Genomic DNA, 23,041 nt, shown 5'->3' with positions numbered 1-23,041 from the left:
AGAACATTCTTTATCCCTCACTCCAAAAAAATCGCAATAATAAATGCATGAACTAATTTTTCAATTGACAACATTCAGATTTAAACTAATCCTAAGTTTTATCAATGGACCTACCTGTTGTAAAAGTTCAAGAGGTGCAAGGTCAAAGGTGAATTTAACTGTTTTAGCCCCTCCATTATAAAGTTCATACACTTGTTTTGGACTTGATTTTTCTCCCACTGGTACTGGAGTAAACAGATGTTTATTGGATGGGAAATGGATATAATTCCTTTCTGCTTCAACTGTGACTCCAATAAAATTCAACTGAAAAGTAAATAACTTTAATTAGAGTAAAATGTAAAACCACAAAGCTGCAATAAAATTCAACATGATTTATATTATTCCAGAAACATTTAGTTTCACAAAATGAAGTGTATATTATGACCACTCAGATGTAAACTAAAAAATCCATCTAACGTGGGTATAAAAAAAGTTAAATTAGCAGGACAGGTAATTTTGTTTGTAAATTTAACCTCAATGTAAAAGGTTTTAGGATTAAAATTGCTTAAGTTATCATTGAAAATTTCCACCACTTCTTCTAAAAAATGAAGCTTTTGAATCAATTAACCTCTTGGATAATAACTGGTTTCCTACTTACCAGAACTTCTCTACCCCGAGCTAACTTGAGAAGGACAGGAAGTCTATCTGTTCCTGTCATGTTGTGTCTATAGGTAAAGGTAACAGTTCGACACTCTCCTGGTTGAAGTTTTCCTTCCTGTGGTTCTACGGAAAACAATTTGTTGTCCATCACCTTCATCTGAAATATGAATAAAAGGAAGATGTTAGGTGATACAGCAAGTCACCATCAAAATAAACTAATTTTCGCAATATTGAGAAAAATCCTGTTTAAGTTTGAATTATTGCGATTATAACAATTGTGACAGGGATGCTTATATTAACATTTTTTTGGTTAAAAGTTTTTAAAGAAATCATGTCATTTTTTTCTCAAGCAGCTGCAGCATTATTTATTTACTTAGATCAACTACAAATCATTTTTCAAACATTTTTCTATTTTTGAGTTTGCTGAGACAGGTCATCTTCAAATTATTTTTGATATTTGGGTGTTTCTATACTTTCTCCCATCCCCTATCATCTTTTTTAAATTTTAATACACCTACATGAGGTGCATATCCTCTACAAATCACTATACGGTATATATTTGAATTGTTTACATTACCCATACACCTGAAATTTATTGATCTATTAAATTAGCATTGTACATCTTAGAAAATATCAAATAATATTATAGTTTATATTTTTTTGAAGCACAGTGCATTTATACATGCATATTTTCTTTTTTAAAGTGTACTTTGTATTAAAGAATGCTTATTTACTTAAAATAAGAAAATCAAAAGATAAAAAGAGAATAAAAACAATATTTTTTAAAAACACAGGTTATAAAGGGAAATAACTCAAAAATAACATTGACAAAGTCATCAGTAATTTTCTGATATTTTGAATTACAAAATGTTACAATTACAAGCACATTTATTTAAAATATATAAAAAAAAATCCAGGGGCTGGAAAAGGCTATGTGATGACAATTGTTTTGTTTTCTTTCTATTAACCTAGCTGTGTGTGGCATAACAATTAATGTACATGTATTATAAATTTGTGAACCTTACTATACTGTGTATTTATCATTATTCGTTGTTTACCAATTTTCATGAATTTCAAGGATACAGGTGAAACGCCAATTCAAATATTCAATGAATTACAAATTTTCTATAGGCTTTGTATAAACAAATCGCCAAAATCACAAATCAAATATCCACGCAAATGCAAATTTTCCTCAGAGGCGGATTTAGGGAGGCCTGCAGGCCCCCCCCTTTTGAGAAAAAAATTTGGTTGCTTATATAGGGTATCACTGAAGCGTGACGCAATGGCCCTCTTAGGCAGTCAGTGGGCCCCCACTTATGAAAATTTCTGGATCCGCCACTGTTCCTCTATCCTCAAGAAGCTCAGATAGCCATAAAAATAAATTAATCCATTGTAATTGTACAGATGTACAGACATTAATATGTGAATATAAAATAGCAGATCACTAATAATAAAAGATGTGACACCTAATTCATGTGATAGCAAACATTTGGTGAAGGAAAATCACAACTAAAATTATTTGTGAACTTGTTTTAATTCTGTCACCTCTTAACTTTTCCCATTAATAAAAATAACCAAAAATTTCTTAACTTTTTTTAAAACTAGTAGAAACATTGCAATTTTTTTTTTTTTTTGGAAGGGCGATTTAATCTAAAACAATAAGCCATAGGCGAGCCCAGGCCCCCCCCCTTTTCGTGGGAAAAATTTGGTTGATAAAATAGGAAATCACTGAAGCATTACTGGAGCGGGGCACCCCCTCTAGGTCAGTCAGCGGGCCCCCTTTAGAAAAGCTCTGGATTCGCCACTGTAAGCCTTACCTCATGTAGCTCATCTTCATCAAATTCTCCCGTCTCCGCCCAGTACTCTAATTCTAGCTGTAAGTCCGATGGGAACAAGAAAGCCCTGAAACAGAGAGCAAGAATATTTTAAAGTCCTGTTTTAGTTATAAGTAAAGAAATGCACATTAATGCCAGAGAACAATTGGTTTAGGGCAAATGAACACAAAATTATATACAAAAAATACAAAAACTATAAAAATGTAAATATCATCTTCTGGCTTGTACATATCCTTGATATGACTATTTTCATCAATGATCTTCCTATAAGTGTCTTTTTAAATGACATCAAATACTTCATTTGACCAATATAACATTAATTCATAATTAATATTTTTTTTCATTCCAGTTTTTCAAATTCTTTAGAATATTTCAATTTGTCTAATTTATAGTTTGCTGTTGGTCTTATGTAATTTTTCATATTTTGACATAGCTTTGTCTAAAAGTTGCTCTGATACCCATCACCCATGTATTATTAATACAATGTGCCTTCCAACCCCCCCCATACATTTTTTTCTGGAATAGCCCCAACTTATAGATTGCTGTGGTCTTATGTAATTTTTCATATTTTGACATAGCTTTGTCTGCTGGTTCTTGACTTACTTGTTTGAGTGTCCATTCTACTATTTGATTGTAACATATTCTACAAAAACGTCATTATAATTTCTCCTTTAAACCTATCATACATGTTGTCCATTCTGTAGATTTTGCATTTTTCATCATTAAGTGTTTTTGCTGTCGCGTTGTTAGTGTGACTCTTCGACTTATACAATTCATATATGTGTTTTGAATGTCAATCAATTCCTTTGGTATAGCTACTGCTATATTACAGTAACATATTCTACAGAAATAGTATTTTGTTATACGAAATAAATTTGTGTATAAAACTTACCAATCAGTGGCTACAGTTCCTGTATTTTCAAACATTAAATTCACAATACACGGCTCACTACCCACTGGTGCGGCACTGAAGTTAAAGTCTAATATAGCTCTCGTATAGACTGGTGGCCGTCTATGGTGACTGAAATAAATCAAATGGTTCTGTTAATAAATCTAATATAGCTTTCATTTAAATTGACAATCATTTGTGATTACTGCAGAATGTTCAAAGTAAATATTTATTTTTAAATTTTTATAAAAGGATTTTACTTTAAAAAAAATGATTTTTCCAATACATGAGGAAAATAATTGTTATTTTAAACAATATGAATGTTTTACAGCTGAAAACTGGGATCCCACAAAATAATATGACTCCTAAGTTGCAGCTTTACAAAAGATACTTTTTATTTTGAATATGATTTTTTTTCTTTCTTTGAATTGTTTGTGCCAAATATAATTCTTTTTTTTTACTTTGAAAGTCACAAAGGACAAATAATGATGCATGTAAATTTCATACAAGATATAAACAATTAATAATCCTTTCTGAACAGAATATGAAACGATTTTATGGACGCTACCCTCCGGAGCACCTACGATTACCCCCAGTTTTTGTTGGGGTTTGTGTTACTTAGTCTTTAGTTTTCTATGTTGTGTCATCTGAACTATTATTTGTCTGATTGTCTTTTTCTTTTTTAGCCATATGCATTGATTGTTGGTTGCTTAATGTCCAGTGGCAAATATTTCATGCATATTCAGGACGATTTTAGCCATATGCGTTGTCAGTTTATTTTTGATCTATGAGAGTATGAGTTTGAATGTCCCTCTGGTATCTTTCCCCATTCTTCTTGAACGAATGGGATTTTTTTTATAGATTATCCTTACCTGTGCCTTGTAGCTACACTGTATCTTAACTCCTCAGCAGATGGATCTGAATCCAAACAAACATTCATGCTGAAATAATAAAAAAAGATTTCATACACTTGTACAAATTTTAAAAAATCAATTGATTCTATAAATTTATGGGTTTTTCCCTTTTCATTTAAGATGAAATATTTCCAAAAATATCAAATGATTTTGTTTTGTACTATTGAGCTGACAACAAAATCAGGGTTATCCAGAAAAAAAATCAAATATCATTTATGAGTATTAAAACAGAGAATGTAATGGGGAATGTGTCAAAGAGACAATAACCACAAAGAGCAGATAACTTTTCTTATGAGTGGAACAAGATAAAAATATTTTATGTAAACAACGTAAATCTAGTCAACAATACTTACTTGTCTAGAGAAAACAGACCCCATAACTGTTTCTTACTGATTCCAATGGCGCTACCATAGCAACGTGCATCAGTGACGGCCATGACAGGGAACACTCCAGTAGTCAACACATGACACAAATGTTGGGGTTCTGTGGCTGTGGGATGTGATGTTGTGGCTAAAAATAGATTCAAACTTTTAAACAATTTTTAAAAATCTAGATCTTATTTCTAAATAAAATTGAGAATGGAAATGGGAAATGTGTCAAAGAGGCAACAACCCGAACATAGATCGGAAAACAGCTGAAGGCCACCATTGAGTTTTCAACACAGCGAGAAATCCTGCACCCTGGCATAGGCTTACTTCAGCTGGCCCCTAGTTTTCTTTGTTTGAAATTTCTCTTCAACAATTTACTTTTAAGGAGAACATAACATTATGTTTGATTTATTTCAAAACCATTTTGCTAAAAACTAAGCTAAAAATTTCATAGGTTAATAATTTAAAATTAAACATTTATTGTGCTTTCTATTTGAAGTCTGTTTAAAAATATTATAGGAATCTAGCTACTATCAAATAGCCATTCATTGAAATTTGTTTGAAGATATTACAATCTTCCTATTATTAAAAACAATATAATATTAAAAAAATTATAAAATTTTAAAAGGGGGAATAACTCAGTTTTATGACTGGTACCTTCTGGTGTCACAAGTTTATATGAAACAGAGAACTGGTACTGGACACGTCTGACTGGTTTCACAGTTGCCATGATCACATGTTTAGATCTAGCTGGTAAGATGCCTTCTGTTCTCTCTAACTGAAGAGCTGTGATAAAACAAACACAAATCATAGTTTCTTGTCTTACAAAATTTTTCAAATACTGTGAAAGTACTTTAATTCGTTGATATCAATTTTGTGGTTTGAGCAATATTTACATGTTCGTGGATTTTAGTTTTTATAAAAAAAAATTGAAAATTGAAGCCTTTAGAAACGAAGCTTGCAAATAGTCTGGATTGAAGGAAATTGCAAAGTAAACGTTGTCCCGTGTCATTCGGTGGTGACAACACTAATTAACCAAAGATAAAGTGATCAACAGATTCAAGACCATCAAAGGTGTTAATAAGGTCATAAACATGTCCAGTGGCGGATCCAGAACTTTTCCTAAGGGGGGCCCACTAACACCCCCTGGATCCGCCTATGATGTTACCTAAACAGTAACATAAACAAATGCTATAAATGTATTGAATTGTCAAAAAAGTCTTATCAAAATCAAGCCCAGTATGAAATTATTATGTCCCATATGTATGAGAAGTATGAGAATATAAAATGAACACTTAATCATAATTAAGCATAAATGACTTTCATTGATCAAAAATATTTTTTATGAGAATTAAAAGATCAAAAGTTGTACAGTTTATGCTATTAAAGATTAAATGAGTATAATCCTGCATGCAGTTGTAGTTCACAGTGCTTTTGCCTTGTGACTACTATTATGGTATTCTCAGATTTGGCGTTATTCAATATATTATTTAGATCATATCAAGTAGTGAAACCTACATGGGGATCTTTTCAGGTCTTGATTTGGACAATGGTTTTTTTTTTTTCATTGGATACTTAAATTCGTGGATTAAAGTCATCAATGAAAACCAGGAAAATTGGTACCCCACGAATAAAAGTACTTTCACAGTACTCTTTTTGTCATAAAACTCTAGTTAAATCTCCATAAGTACTGCTTGTTTGTCTTGTCTTTAATAAATTTCTATGAGGTTCACAAACTGAATTTAAGCAGGTATTTTTCATATCTCACAAAATATTTTGGCAGTTCTTTTTACCAACAAACACATCAAACGAATCAATAACAACTGTCATATTCCTGACTTGGCACATTTTTTTCTTATGTAGAAAATGGTGGATTAAACCTTGTTTTATAGCTAGCTTAACCTCTCACTTGTATGACAATTAAGATTAATGTTGAATGCACCTGCCAAGTGCAATGTTAAAACTCCCAACCTCAGTGTGGCCGTACGGTGACCTATAGTTGTTAATGTCTGTGTCATTTTGGTCTTTTGTGGATAGTTGTCTCATTGGAAATCATACCACATCTTCTCTTTTATATTGACATGCTAGACTCTGCCACAAACTTGACACGTGAATTTATTTAGAAGATAATCTCCTACCTATTCTGTCATCTAAGGTTAGTTCCTCTGGATAAGGTCCAGTCATCGTCTGTTCTATAAATAGCTCGTAATGGAGACTGCATGTACTCTCATTAGAAATAGTAATAGTCTTACAAGCTGAACTTCCAACCACAACATCCCCAAATTCAATATATGTCTGGTCGGCCTTAAATAAAATATAAAATCATGAAACATTGATTCTTGAAATCTTGGGAAATATAAAGATGACCACATATTAAGGTGGTACCCAACACTTTCACTAAAATTTATTTGTCTCGTTTAATTTTCATAAAATTTTGACAAAGTATTTACTTTGACCCTTTAACAAAACTATAAAAATCTAAAAATTTTGAACCAACTGTTTTGTCAGAAAAATTACACTGGTTATATAGCAGTTTGACAAACACCCATTTGATCATAATGAGAAGCTTAATATTCCCTTTACAACACAACGTAATTAAAACATTTAGCTGACTTTACAGAGTTATCTCCCTGTAGTGTTAGATACCACCTTAATATACAAATTTCAATATTTAAATTACTGTGGATTCATTTATTTTCATGGGTACCAATATTCATGGATTGAGGAAAACTTGCATTATCCCTGATATCTGGTTTTGTGGTTTTCCAAAAGTATAGTGGTACAGCAAATTTGTAATTCCTTGAACTTTTAAATTAGTGGTTTCCTTGCACCCACGAAATCCAAGAAAATATGTATCAAAAGAATAATAATGAATCCATAGTAATTAAAAGAATGATAGCTTTAAATATATCTTTTAGATTTTTATTTTTGTTTTTTGTATTGACATTATCCATTTAAAAATACTTCATCTACGAAACTTTACGTACTTTAAATTAATAATTTTTGTTTACACATTCAATTCATAATGTAGTTGGACCACTCTGCCACAAAGACTCCAGAATTTATTGAAGCTGTTAACCAAATTTTCAATGGCTTATATCTTGAAAAACAAGCACATGGACCCTAAATTCTTTTCTGCTTTTTAAGTTCCTGTATTTATATACTATCAATTTATAGTAGTCTTTTTAAAAGCTTGTTATTCTAGAAAAGAGCGGTGAACATCCTTGATATATTTCTGCCTTACCTTAATATCACCAATAGTGCCTTCACCAATAGCCCTAACATTAAATTCTTTTTTCTTTCCCCCAGACGATGTACTGCTGAATCCCTGTCCCCAGACAATCAGGCTAGGCTTCATCACATATTTCTCCTTAGATGTTGGTGTAAATGACCAAGCATGTGTCTAAAATACAAAATAATAAAAAGTGCTGAATATAATATTTAGGGTGTCTATTATATTAATCAATCATTGCTAATACTGTTTCATAAATTTATTCATTTGAACAGACCCATAAGGTTAAGAAATGGTTGGGTGTGAATAAACATGTTTGACCTGTATGTGCAGCCCCAAAAGAGGGGCAAAAGATACCAGAGGGACATTCAAGTCAAGCAATTTAGTGTTTGTTTGTTAATGAATATCTTCTTTTTTTCTTTTATTACTTTGCTCATAAATCAGGCTGTCAGCTTTCGTTTCTGAAATGATTTACATTTGTCATTTTGGCCTTATATAGCTAGCTAAGCAGTATGTGTTTTGTTAATTGTTGAATGCCATTATGTGCACTGTTGTATGATAGATTCAACTGTCAAAAGAATCCGAAAATGTTTGATGAGGACAGCAATTTTTAAGGGTTATGCTTATTAAAAATGTGGGTAGTTATAGCAGGAAATCTGAATAATGTAATGCCGTGAGATTAAAACATACCTGATTTTCATTTGGTTGAATGATGCCACAATCTGGAGTTACAGACAATAATTTCTTATCTGCAAACTTAAACTTCCATTCAAATCTGAAAACAAAATATTAAAACAATCAATGTCAAACAGTATTTTTATGTACATTTTTTTTAAAGGTTTGTATTTTCCCCATTTTGTTAAAAAAAAAAAATACAATATATTTCTCAAAGAGACAAAAGATATATAGAGGTGAATCAGAAATATTTCTCTGACTAATTTTACAAGAAAATATATGTATAAATTATTTTAGTTTAAACATTCCTGGTATTCTTACATCAAAGAAGAAAAGCAGTTTAAATATAATTGTAAATATGTTCGTAAAATGTAATATTCATTTATACATTCATTTGAACTAAAAGGTAGGCGAAAGTTTTAAAAGTTTTAGGATTGTGGTTTAGGTTAGAGGTCAGGGGTTAACATTGAAGTTTAGGGTCAGAGTTCAGGATTAAACTGTAAAAAAAACATACCTTAGAGGTATCCTAGAGACATTTTTGATGGTGTAACATTGTTTTGAGAATGTTCCAATACAAGTTTCTCTGAAATATAAACAGCCGTCTGTATCTAACAAGACTTCTGGTGATTCAGCTGATCCCCATACTTCAAGCTCCTGAAAGATAAAAAAAAGCATTTAAATGATTGAGATTAAACAGTTATAAAAAGCTCTGATTCCTTTCCCAGCTTTGACTATACTTTTTTGTCCTTTTTGGTTTATAGCTCTTCATATTTTTTATAAGCTTTGGATTTTCAAATATTTCAACCTCAAGCATCAGTGAAGAGACATTGATTATCGAAGTGCGAATCTGGTGCATAAAAATATGTACCATTAATGTTATTATTACAATACTGAGAGGGGGTCGGAAAGATCCTGATCCCAAAATCCCGAGCTTAAAAACATGATATCCTGAGGTCCCGAATTTAAAAAAAAATAAATCCTGACATCCCAAATTAAAAAAAAAAAGAAAGGGTCAACCCTGAAATCCCAAGCTTAAAAACACCTAATCCTGACGTCCTGAAAAAGATCCTCCCCCCTCAATACTATTAAGGAAATAATGATCTGTAAAAGAATAAACATTGATGTTCAGAAAATATAAATGCAAATTTAAAATTGGCTATGATCCACATTCTGTTTATACAGGTCTGTCTAATATCAGGAGCCAGTAATTCTGTGGTTAAGGTCAATGTCACTTTCATATTTTTTTTATTGTTTTGTACATTAATCAGGTCGTTTTGGTTTTCTTGGTTGAAATTTGTTCATGTCAGGACCTATTATACATTACTACTGTGAATTCATCTATTTTCATGGATTTCATGGAATTTAGAAAGACTTGCATTTTCATGGGTATTTGATTTTGTGGTTTTGCAAAACTCTGCATACAAGCATATATATAGAAAGTTTGGTCTTTCATTGATCATAAATATCTGTAGTTCACCTTTACCCATAAAATCCACGAAAATTGGTATCCCCCTAAATATACTGAATCAGAAGTATATTATGTAAATGTACAGTGAATGGACTGCAAAATTAAACATATTTATTTATAGTGGATTGGGAAACAAAATTTGCAACTTATATTAATCCCTTTCCACTTTGCGGGTGCGAGTGCTGCCTTGAAGCGGCATTAGCCTACTCTTTTTCAAAATCTACAAGGGTGTCTTTAACGTGAAAGAGATATGGCTCTCTCTTAACACGGGTCAGCCATTTATCGTCCCCTTCCGACAGACTATCATCGTTTCCTAAAGACCATACTCGCAAAAGGTGTCAAGGGAGAGCCGAAAATTAAGTTCCTAAAATTCTCATCCCCAACAGAAATCGAACCAGGAACCTTTGCGGTAGAAGTCTGATGCACTAACCACTACACCACGGCACTCTTGCAAAATTAATACTACTAACTAGAAGACACTGAATCAGCACCCTCAGACTCTAAACTATTCATTACTCAATTTGAAAAGATCTTTGATTTGGTGATTCCTTTGTTCTACATTTTGACCTGTATCACATACATATCATTAATTTCTATAATTCTGATTGGTGCTTTTGTTGTACATTTTGACCTGTATCACATACATATCATTAATTTCTAGAATTCTAATTGGTTCTTACCTTGTTGTACTTTTCATTGTCATTCAGCCGTAATATCAAATTATGTTTATACGTTCTGACTTCTGCTGGTGTACATTTCACAACAAAGGTCATCATTTCACCTTTCATCAAAGCTTTGGCAGGTTTCACAGAATAAACACTGAAAAAGAGAACAAATTTATTTTAAAAAAGATAACTTCCTATAGTAAACACTTCTGGTTTGATTGATTGTTTGTGTTTTAACGCCACTTTTAAGCGTCACTTTTGGGCTATTTTGTAGTGGCCAAGTTTTATTGATGGAGGTGCCACTGGCTTCCATAGGGAAAACGTCGGGTTTAAAACTGAGGAAAAAAAATGAGTCACAAATATAGAAAAAAATAGAAAACTATGTCCAAGTTGAACTATTACATTCATTTATGAAATAAAAGGTTAATATTGCTGCAATGCAGTAGTATATATATTTTTAATTGAAACTGAAAAATTTAGAGAACAAACATTTATACAAACAAAGCAAGCAATCCAACCAAACCTTTAACTTGCTAGCATTAGGATAACAGCTGTAATGTTTTTACTTACTTGTTTGGATCTTTCTGTACATCAAAGAAGATAGGTGTTGTCCCAGTGTTTCTCATCTGTAACGTTCTGTACGCTGATTCTTTAGTGTTTACAGCTGGGAATACCAAACGTGATGTGTCTAAGGTATATCTGGGTAGGAATGTTTCATTGTTTGGCAGGAATGTCTGACCTGATCGAAGTTAAATGTTGAGAATTAAAATAAGAAATTTCAGTGTACTGCAAATTAAGAATGAAATGCATGCAATAGCTAATTTTAGCCTTGATAACTGTCATGTGCATTTATTTTAAAATTGAGAAATTGAGAAACAAAAATATGTACTAGCTAGTTCAGTGATAATGAATGTCATACTAAGAAAAATGTAAAATCACAAAAATACTGAACTCAGAGGAAAATCAATTCGGAAAGTCCATAATCACATGGCAAAATCAAATAACAAAACGCATCAAAAACGAATGGACAAGAACTGTCATATTCCTGACTTGGTACAGGCATTTTCAAATGTAGAAAATGGTGGATTGAACCTGGTTTTATAGCTAGCTATGGAAAATGTTTACAAAAATACATTTTTTTCTCAATCCTCATAAAGCAACATCCACTGATAAAATAATTTTAAGTGTACAATGTATTAATTAAATTAGTGCCCACGAAATTTAATGTATCCATAGTGTAATTATTCAGTTGCATTTTTCCAGCTAAAATCATCATATTTATATCTATATTTACAGCATTGTATTTTTCTTCAGACTGACCACTCATGACATGCACACGAAATTTAAGGTATCCATAGTGTATTTATTCAGTTGCATTTTCCCTGCTTAAACCATCATATTAATATCTATATTTACAGCATTGTATTTTTCTTCAGACTGACCACTCATGACATGCACACGAAATTTAAGGTATCCATAGTGTATTTATTCAGTTGCATTTTTCCTGCTAAAACCATCATATTTATATCTATATTTACAGCATTGTATATTTCTTCAGACTGACCACTCATGACATTTACAGCACAGAATAATGTAAATTCAGAAATTATTGCGTTGTTTTTATTATTGCAATAAATAGGACAGGGTCGTTATCCACGTAATTTAAACTCACATTTTGAAAAAAATTTATATGGATTAAACAGGATTTTTATCAATATCCCACAAATTAACTATGCATTGTTGTATTATTAAAGCAGACAAAAGTAAACAAACCTGAACAAGTTAGATTTAAACACCATGGTGGAAAGTGTGTTGTATCTTCCACCAGACGGAAATCTCTCAAGCTCTTGTAGTAGGCAAAACATTCCAATTCTGATCCATAAAATTGATTTGGTGCATTCTAAAGAGAGATTAAAAAAATATAGAGGCATAAGTATATAAATGATGTACCAGAAAAGTTATTTTAAACATAACCTTTTAACAGTATGCTGAAATTAAAGCAAAATTTTTATACTGATTAAACTTGACAGCAAGTATTTACTGTCTTGTATAAAAGAATTGTTTATTCTTTAGTTTTCTATGTTGTGTCATGTGTACTATTGTTTGTCTTTTCATTTTTAGCCATGGCGTTGTCAGTTTATTTTCGATTTATAAGTTTGACTGTCCCTCTGGTATCTTTCGTCCCTCTTTTAGTAATAGTTTAAAAAAAAAATTGTTCAGTTAAATTTGTTTTTTTTCTAAAACTTATAGTTTAAAAGTATTAAACCACAATATTTATTTAACGATGATGGATTGAAAGGTGAATATTGCTGTGATGCAGGTGTAAATAAATTCTTTTCTCAGTTTTTTTTATCATAGGAACCTCCAACAAACAATGAATATTCAAAAAGAAACAAATCCTTCTTATTTCGTGTTTTTTCAAAGCATTAAAAAATATTCTAACATGGCACTACCCTTCAAAAAATGGCTTTATTCCAATATTGACAGTAGCCTTAGAATTAAACTTGGTAACACTGATAATACTTCTATCATGTATATTGTATAAAAAAGATGTGGTATGATTGCCAATGAGACAACTGTCCACAAGAGACCAAAATGACACAGACATTAACAACTATAGGTCACCGTGCAGCCTTCAACAATGAGCAAAACCCATACCGCATAGTCAGCTATAAAAGGCATGGATATAATATTAAACAATTCAAACGAGAAAACTACCGGCCTTATTTGTATATATAAAAAAAAACGAAATACAAATATGTAAAACATAAACAAACGACAAACACTGAATTACAGGCTTGTTCATTACATGTTGAAGTTAACATGAAAACCTTCATAAGTACATTAAAGTTCAAAGTTGAATACTTACAGGTTTAAATGTGACCTGGAAGGCACATGACTTCAGTGGTGGTATATCCATGGATAAAGGCATCACACAAAATGTTTTCTCATGTCCTGCAAAAAGGTCAAAAGTCAAATATGTTTATCATTGTTTTTTAAACAAAATAATTTTAACTTAAAAAGATTGACATCTTCAGAAATAAAGAAATTGATTAAATTAGATGTCCTTTCTCTGTGGGAGATTTCAATGCATTTTTTAAAAAAGGTTGTGATATTTTTCAAATCTAAGTCAGGATAAACAATATTCATTGATTAGTTTTCAAACTACATAAACTAAAAATAATATTAGAGTTACCTCCCATCCACTGCACAGTTATCTTCCCTTTAGTGTGATTGGTAATGTTGATGACCTGAAAATAAAAATAAATTCTAAATCATTAGAAAAGGTTATTTATATTTCATTAACAGAGAATGATTTTAAAGTATAGAATAATCATCACTGATTTTATCATAAAAAAACACATACAAAAATGTTAAGAATGGCATGTTCCCTCAATATTCTGCAATGTGTGTACAAATGTACATGAAAGCCCTGAAATAATTGCCCAAATCACTCTTTTTATTGTATCTAAATATTTAAGACAGGGAGCAAAGATTGATACAAAACTAATAAAACATGGAACTTTCAAGCATTCACATAAGAATACCCTTTAATTGTCAACTGCAGATATCAGTCAGATGGGAAAATTTTGAGATCTTGTAATTTATATTGCAAAATAAAATAAGGCTTATTATTATTATTATTATCCAAAAGGTGCTTTACAAATATGTCACAGTAAATAGAATGTGTGTAATATATCTTTTTAAGAAATGCTGTAGCTCACATGTGTTTTGTTGAAAAATGTGTGAAATGGCTAGTTCAGGTCAAGACTCTGTGTATGACCTCAACTTTACACATAACACAGGACATTCCTCCATTAAAGTGTTCAGACTATATACACATGTTATTTTATCAATAAAATTAATATATTTGGAATGAATTGAAAAATGTTAGAACTTTGGGGCCATTAATAATGGCTCTCATCCTGTCACCTTCATTGGTTGGACATATACATTTTTTTTTGCAAAAAAGCTTTTGGTTATGTAAGCATTGAAGATGATGGTGCAGACTGTTTGGGCCCTTTTTAACAAACTCACCTTATTTTCAATGGTTCTAATATTCTGGCAGTTACCAAAATCAATGTTGTTGGTCTCCAAACTCACATGAGGAACAAAGTTCTAACAAAATATAAAAAGTTTAATTTATTTAAATACTTGAGATAAAAAAGAACTTAACACATTTAAAATTATTTTAATAAGCAACTGGATCTTTTCTCAACATATTTAATGAAAATTTATAAATATTTCTAGGTTGGGTTTGTGTTTCTCAGTCTTTAATTTTATTTGTTGTGTTTTGTGTACTATATTTTCGTCTGTTGGTCTTTTATCTTTTTAAGCCATGGCATTGTCAGCTTATTTTTGACTTATGAGTTTGATTGTCTCTCTGGTATCTTTCGCCTAGCTTTTAAAACAAAATGTAGAATTCATAATAGAAGATGGGTAATGTGTCAAAGAAACAACAACCAAGCAGGTTAAGTATGACTGTTCTGCCTTTAGTTTTAGTTTTCTTTATCTTTGTTTTTATTTCATTTTCACCAATTGCTAAGGCTTTTCTATCCAGGCATAGATTATCTTAGCTGTATATGGCAAAACTTTTAGGAATTTTGGTTCTCAATGCTCGTCAACTTCGTACTTTATTTGGCCTATTTAACTTTTTTTTATTCGAGCGTCACTGATGAGTCTTTTGTAGACGAAACGTGCGTATGGCGTATATACAAATTTATTCCTGGTATCTATGATGAGTTTATTTGCTGTTTCTTTGGAATTTTGAAAGTTTGATAGCTTAATTCTTTTCATCACTTCACCAAGTTAGCAATGTGCCATTCCTAATCAAGTTGTTGTTGTTGTTAGATTCTGTTAGATGCCTTTCTCGCTCATATAATATACCCCATATGTCCTTTTACTCTGTCAGATATACTTACAATAACCTCACAATGGAACCCGTCGTTGAAATATTCGTCCATTGGATGGACCGAATGTATTGACTGTGGATTGTGTGGATGTTCTACTTCCGTCTGAAAAAGAAAAAAACAAATTAATGGAGATATTTTTATGATTACGTATTATATGACACAAGAGTTTATACTTAAAGAAAAATGCAAATTTTAAATTTTTACAGCATAGTTTGTATGCAGAAACAATAATAATAATCTCACGTTCTTGTCTATTGTTCAACAAAAGCAATAATAGAGTCTTCAAAAACAGTCCCAAGTACGAAGTGCTCTAGTTTGCTTTTCAACAATCGTATGGGTTAATTAAAAACAAAAATTATTAGCTGAAAATCTTGCAATTTATTTTTTCAAGTTAGTCAATTTCTATTTTATTATATAATTTTAAACATATTGGATTTGGACAACTTAAATAAACTTAAACAAGAGCTGTCAAAATGACAGTAAACCGAATTCTTTTACATTTATTTGTGTTCTGGCATTTATCAATATTACAAGGACCAAAACTCCTAATCGGAAATTTTAAAAGGTTTGGTTGAACGGTTCATGAGTAAATGCACGGACACAACATTTTTTAAACTTTCAAGAACCGTAACTCCTGAACGGTAAAAGTAAAAATCGTCATTATTGAACTTGACCTCCATTTTGTTGTCAGTAACAACATATTAAAATTTTAAAAGGTTTGGTTGAACGCTTCATGAGTAAATGCATGGACAACATTTGGTTGCCGCCCGCCGACTGCCCGACAGACCGCCCGCCGTATATCCCCAAATTAATAACCGACATTTTTGACACAAAAATCCGGTTAAAAATGTACACAGAAAGAGGATAATATAATAAAACTAATAATAAAATGTTACCTCTGGTATCATAACTGCTCCAGCGTCATCTATTTCCAGTTTGTTGCTCCTAACTAACTCATTCAGTTCCTGTTAAAAAGAAAAAATAACTAGACAAACGTCCATTTGCCAATTACCTAATTTGATTCTGTTATTACACACTTTTTAAACAAATTACTTCCCTTTGACAATCATAGACTGGTTCTATACTGGATAAAATGGCTATTGCCAATGCATACCATGATAAGTTGAAAGTGATGTATCACAGGTTTCACTAATTTTTCATGAAAAATAATTTCTGGTGACAAAAGAATTTAGCTAAACAACAGGTATTTAGAGAAATGTTTTTACCTCTGGTGGGTATGTAGACAGACCTCTTTCTACATGACATTTATATCGGTCTAAATGTTTGGATAACAATACTGCTGGTTTCACCGTTTCTGAATGACATGTTCCTATAAGGTCTAAAAACAATGGTCCCTGAAACAAATAAATAATTAAGTCATGACAAGTAAAAGTGCATTTTAAATCTATCTGAATATAGTATAAGATAATAATTTATTTGTTTGCGTTTAAAGGATTTTTTGTTGTTTGGTAATATTAAAACAGGACTATTTTCTTCATATGTTTTTACATTGCTAAATGCATTTACATTAACAGTCAAATAATAGGAATGGGTAAATTTCAGACAAGAAAAAAATAGATAAACCAAAATTTACCTAGATGTTACTAATCAAGGAATCAGAATACCAACAAGTATCACGGTGTAGAATGGTACAGACTTATCGGGTTTTCAAGTATTTAAAAGGATCAACCAAACAACACATGATTTGATAAATGCACATTTCCTATCAGGGGCCTTTTTAAAAATAAGAAGATGTGGTTTGATTGCCAGAGAGACAACTTTCCATCAAAGACCAGACATATAAGTTAGCAACTATAGGTCACCCTTACCTATCAATGATTTTTTAAGACAAGTTGAATATTCGTGGATTAGTTATTTTTGTAATTACATCAACGTTAAAAGTAAATTATCAAAGTAGAAAACGCTATTTCGTTTGTGTAAAGTATCATTTTTTTTATTTGACTTGCAAATCAAAACAATGTGATATCTTCAACAAATATATCAGACAGGTTCTACAACTTATAAAACCCTATACTTTATACCTGATTGTGGACAATGCATGCCAGCCTTTTGTAATAGTTGATTGGATGAACTGGAAAGAACTTTATTATCACTGTTATAGTGCTGTTAGCACGTACAGTTCCCGTCAATTTCTCAAATTTGAAAACACTTTCTTCACAATCAATCATAAACTGAAAAAAATAGAAGTACAATAAAAGTACATTTTCTAATCGACTCTCTGATGTATACAAGTGGCTTGTTTCTAGAATAAACAGTGAAGTTAGAAAACAAAACAAAAATAATCATACTAAAATATGAAAAAGAAGTTGTGGTATTATTGCCAATGAGACAACTCTCCACAACAGGTGAAATGACACAGAAATTAACAACTATATGCCACTGTACGACCTTCAACAATGAGCAAATCCCATATCCTTAGTCAGCTATAAAAGTCCCCGAAATGACAATGCAAAACAATTCAAACAAGAATTTTGAGTTTTTAAATCACAGATACTGCCGTGAATAAAATTGATATTTTTAGTCAAATTTAAAATTTTAAGATTTATTCTCAAAGGCCTTACTTACAATTTTTATTGCCACCTTCGATTCGGCAAAAATATTTACTAGATTTCTTTTACATTTTTATCAGTTCCTACATTTTATCAATAATTTCTCCTCCTAATTTTTTCTCCAATAATCCAATCAAAACACATGTAACAAAAAAACTGCTATTTTCCCTAGCCCTAACCAATAGCTGCATTTGTAACTTAACTATACCTGGAACTGAGCATCTACATCTGAGTTGTTAACAATATCAATAGTCTTTGTTCCAATCCGTCCTGAATCAATTTGCATAAAGTTGATTGTTGGTGAACTAAGTTGAACAAATGGACCTATAAAATATCATAAAATATATACTGTATATTTCAGATATTATATGCTTTCATCAAAACAAATCTTGTACAACCAACAGATATTAAACAAGAATTGTCCCCAGTACACGGATGCCCCATCCACACTATCATTTTCTATGTTCAGTGGACCGTGAAAATGGGAGAAAATCTCTACTTTGGCATTAAAATTAAAAAGATCATATAATAGGGAACATGTGTATTAAGTTTCAAGTTGATTGGACTTCAACTTCATTAAAAACTACCTTGACCAAAAACTTGAACCTGAAGCGGGACAGACGGAGGAAACAAACAGACATACAGACCAGAAAACATAATGCCCATACATGGGGCATAATAAATGGGGCATAAAAATTGAACCTCTGTGCATTTTGAATGCTAAAATAAGAGTACCAGGTATTTCAAAATTTATTTGGTAACATATAATTAACCGTATTATTACAAAATTTCATTGCTTTTTTAAATTTCTATAAGCAGTTTAAATTTTGCAACTCAGGCGAAAATTAAAATAAAACTACAACAAATATTAAATAGCAATGCTATTTATAGGACCAAGACGCAAATACAAAGTGTTGGTAATTTCAATTCAGTCTTCAAATCATGAATAAAAGATGGGGTGGAAATTTCCCAGTTTACACAATTTAATAGACTTTGTGGGTTTATAAGGGCAATCAGATGTATGTTTCTTGTTTTTGTTGTTTTTGACTTGTGATGTTTATCCAAATCATTTTGTTTGTAATTATAAATGTGATATAAAACGAAGTTCTTTATTATTGGTCGACATTTTTAATTTGCATACTGACCTTTTGATACTCCTTGACATTTGACCACACTTTTACTGATGTTTCCAATAGCAACAATATGGAAGTAATCAATACTTGTTGTGTCAACTGTGTGAGGGTTATAGGTCAACTGAAATGAAAAGTCGATGTTAATTTTTAAGTTCAATCAAAGTCATTTAATGAAAATAATCATACAATTATTTTGGGAGGGAAAATAGTCAAATTTGCACCAAATTCCACAAATTACAATGCTTCTATTTCTCTAAGTGACATTATAAAACATGTTCAACGAAATTACTGTCAGGTAATCAAGCACCTGTATTTTCTTTTTTTTTAATGTGTAATGTATATAATTTACCTATGTGTCCATATGCACCTGTCCTAAGTCATGAACCTGATGTTCAGATGTTGTCGTTTGTTGATGTGGTTCATAAGAGGTTTTTTTTAATATAGACTAGACTGTTGGTTTTCCCATTTGAATGGTTTTACCCTACTCATTTCTGGGGGCCATTATAGCTTGCTGTTCAGAGTGAGCCAATGCTCCAGGTTGAAGAACGTACTTTTACCTATAATGGTTTACTTTTATAAATTGTGACTTGGATGGAGAGTTGTCCCATTGGCACTCATACCACAGTGTTTAAGTTATTTTTCACATCTTCGTCTACGTACTGAATTATTGTAATAAAGTTTCTTTTCTATTTATGATTTGAGTTAGGCTAGGGAATATGGAAATAAAAATAATGATTATTGGATTCATCATATTCATGTACGAAAATTATTTTGATTGTTTGGCTTTTGAGTAACTTTAGATATTAAAGCTATTTTCTTAAAGATTGTAGTTTAAAGGTTTGGTAAGCTTAATTGCTTTGTTTCAGTTTGTATAAATAATTGCTCAAAGATAGAAATATCAATATAGTTAGTAGCACAATTCTTGATTTTGTGGACAATCAAATACAGGATCTATTGTTACAAGGCTTGTCTATTTTTTAGAGCTAATTTCATAATGCATGTAAGTTAAGATTTTGGTTAAATTGTTTGCCTCGCTACTATAAACTTTTGATCAAGCATTGTTATTAAGATTGAAATCTGCAAACAATATAATTAGGCCATGTGAAACCTATATACATCTTATTTAGATTTGATTGGACAATATCAAATAATCAAATTCAACTTGGATACAAACAAAGCTAGCAAGCCAACCAAAGTTTTAACCTACATATGTATTAGGGAATTAGCTCTTACTGTTTAACAGTACTTACAGGTAATTTGATTGATCCCATAGGAGGAAAAATTCCTGCTTTCTGTGGACAGTCAAATACTGTATCTATCCTGCTTAATCTTACCAAAGTCTTTACCTACATGCATTAGGAAATTAGCTCTAATATTTACAGTACTTACAGGTAATTTAATTGATCCCATAGGAGGAACAATTCCTGCTTTCTGTGGACAGTCAAATACTGTATCTATCCTGCTTAATCTTGTTGGATGTTCTACTTTAAATGGAGCTCGTACCTGGAAAAAGAAGAAGTTGGAATTTTTTATCAAGAAAGAGTGTAAAAAAGTTCATGAAAGAAATTTTGTGACATTTTTATTAATACAAAGTTGTTCTGTCAAATGCATTAAAAACTGAACAAATTATTCTGACGTTCATATTTGTAAACTAATTTTATTTTTAGAGCTGTTCTTGATTTATCAAACAATGCATGAAATTTAAAAAGATATTAAAATTTTATTTCCAAAACAATCATTAGTCTACCAATTAAATCATATCTCCTATTAAGGTGGTAAAGGGTAATTTTCATGCATTTCTGTTTTTTTAATTTATGTGCTTTCCAGTTTTGACGTTTTATTTCTTGTTTTCTCGTGTTTGGTTCAATGAGCGTGCTTCATGTTTCCCTTTATTTACTGTCCACAATTCATGTCCATACTCTTTTTTTCTCGTTCTTGTCTAGCATTTAATGTTTAATTAGATAAAAGAAAATTTGAACAAAAAATGTCAAAAACTTTACCAAGAATAAGTCATATTCTGAAACTATGAATTGTGAGTAACTTACAGGAGCTAAATTGTGTAGTTCTATGTACTTCTGTAAAGTTGTCCCAACAGGAGCACCACCAAACTCGACAGTGGCCTCCAAGTTATCTTTGTTCAGTGTTGTAGCTGGTCTTCCAGGCAATGAAATCAAAATGTGGGGATATTTACCTGTAAAAATAAAGTAAATAAGTATTGTTGTTTTTTTTAAGTTAGTTCAAATTTACCATCAAGAGCTGTTTTCATTCAAGGTCATGCATGATCTCAAATGAAAAGTCTAATTTTACTGTCACTGCATATTGTCGTGAATTAGTTAAGTTTCAGTTCAGACTATTCTGTACTTTTTTTTTTGTTAAAATGTTTAGCACAATTTTACGTAACAATAGGCCCACAACGTTGTCACTAGCTCACGCCTATTATTGACTCCAAGTAAAGCATTTAAAACTCCTTTGATTTTAAAGCCATTACTTGCTCCTTTTATCTACATGTTCAAAACACATATACTACATTTAAGTGATAGGTATGCAAGTTGGGCTTCAAAAAAAAAGAAAGAAATCTTTAGAGATATTTGTTTACAGCTTCATTATTTTGTCATCTTTTCAATTATTCATTTAGTTTTGTGTCTAAGTAAACATGCCATACATTAAAATTTTAAAAAACTGCAGTAAAAACGAACAGAAAAAAACAAAAATACATCAAATAATTACTCAATGATTCAACATTTAGAAAACTCCAATTACCTGCTCGCTTATCTAACTATTAGTTGGTTGCCCTTTTCAGCTTCAAATTCTAATGATTAGACTTGACCATTGTCGGACAAAATTTGAGCATTTTTTTGGCAGCTGACAGTTATCATGGTAACTGAACCCCGGTAAAACCAATGCAAATCCAGGAATTATATATATTCTTTTTCTGCATGAATGCTTGTTTTGTTTTGTTTGAGTTTAGTTGATGTTCATTATAATAATTTATATTGCTGTTAATAATCTAATAATTAATTGCTTGTTATTTTCAATTCCTTTTTTTTTATTTTATTATCAGCTCACCTATTCCTTCTAATTTTGTAACTTTTCCAAGATTTAACTCATTTCCATATTTACAGACAGCCTCTGCTTCAAATACACTGGCATTCTGTAAAATAAAACAAGAAATTTTATTTGAATGTTGTACAAGTGAGAGGTTTAGCTAGCAATAAAACCAGAATCTTTCTATGTAATACCAAATCAGGAATATGACAGTTGTTATTCATTCGTTTGATATGTTTTAGCCGTTGATTTTGACATTTGCGTAAGGACTTTCCATTTAGAACCTTCCACAGAATTCAGTATTTTTAGTATTGTACTTTTTACTACACTTGATGTTTCAAACTATTATCATAAATGTTGTATTTACTAAATCCAGAGGAATGGTCACTACAACCTATTAAACTCATATATGATAAAATATTTATAGTTACTGTCTGAGTATTTCATTGAAATAATTAGAACTGACACAACCTCAGTGTTGACTGGCTAGTGATTACAGTAGTAACTACTTAATTAGACCACTCAGCCACCTTGGCCACTTCCCTCAAGGATGAGTCTATCAAATGATGTTTACCTCTGGTTTGAATGTTGCCTTAAACTTTTTAATCTGCTGAGATTTTAATATTGCTGCTGGTGGATCTATAGTGAAAGGTTCTCCAACTTCCCATTCCACTTTGGTTTCAAGGTCACTGAAA

General features: G+C 31.2%; 1 protein-coding gene across 1 annotated transcript in view; it reads right to left on the bottom strand.

Annotated features, from left to right (window-relative positions):
• LOC139503738 (cilia- and flagella-associated protein 65-like) overlaps positions 1–23,041 on the bottom strand; it is a 52,261-nt gene that overhangs the window by 22,983 nt on the left and 6,237 nt on the right. Inside the window, exons 5-31 of the mRNA XM_071293582.1 lie at positions 22,921–23,035; positions 22,368–22,452; positions 21,347–21,492; positions 20,691–20,804; positions 19,314–19,422; positions 18,377–18,492; positions 17,641–17,790; positions 16,825–16,953; positions 16,495–16,563; positions 15,608–15,700; positions 14,724–14,804; positions 13,882–13,936; positions 13,555–13,640; positions 12,459–12,585; positions 11,256–11,424; positions 10,701–10,839; positions 9,067–9,206; positions 8,568–8,652; positions 7,890–8,048; positions 6,784–6,949; positions 5,303–5,431; positions 4,631–4,787; positions 4,236–4,304; positions 3,367–3,495; positions 2,457–2,541; positions 638–796; positions 115–303 (exon numbers count right to left, since the gene is read on the bottom strand). Of these exons, the coding sequence (XP_071149683.1) occupies positions 115–303; positions 638–796; positions 2,457–2,541; positions 3,367–3,495; positions 4,236–4,304; positions 4,631–4,787; positions 5,303–5,431; positions 6,784–6,949; positions 7,890–8,048; positions 8,568–8,652; positions 9,067–9,206; positions 10,701–10,839; positions 11,256–11,424; positions 12,459–12,585; positions 13,555–13,640; positions 13,882–13,936; positions 14,724–14,804; positions 15,608–15,700; positions 16,495–16,563; positions 16,825–16,953; positions 17,641–17,790; positions 18,377–18,492; positions 19,314–19,422; positions 20,691–20,804; positions 21,347–21,492; positions 22,368–22,452; positions 22,921–23,035 (3,250 nt within the window). The remainder of the gene's footprint in view (positions 1–114; positions 304–637; positions 797–2,456; positions 2,542–3,366; positions 3,496–4,235; positions 4,305–4,630; positions 4,788–5,302; positions 5,432–6,783; positions 6,950–7,889; positions 8,049–8,567; positions 8,653–9,066; positions 9,207–10,700; positions 10,840–11,255; positions 11,425–12,458; positions 12,586–13,554; positions 13,641–13,881; positions 13,937–14,723; positions 14,805–15,607; positions 15,701–16,494; positions 16,564–16,824; positions 16,954–17,640; positions 17,791–18,376; positions 18,493–19,313; positions 19,423–20,690; positions 20,805–21,346; positions 21,493–22,367; positions 22,453–22,920; positions 23,036–23,041) is intronic.

The sequence above is a fragment of the Mytilus edulis genome, chromosome 14, assembly GCF_963676685.1.
Source record: "Mytilus edulis chromosome 14, xbMytEdul2.2, whole genome shotgun sequence".
Classification (NCBI taxonomy): Eukaryota; Metazoa; Mollusca; class Bivalvia; order Mytilida; family Mytilidae; genus Mytilus; species Mytilus edulis.
Note: the sequence above shows the minus strand (reverse complement) of the source record. Positions and strands in the feature narration are given on the sequence as shown.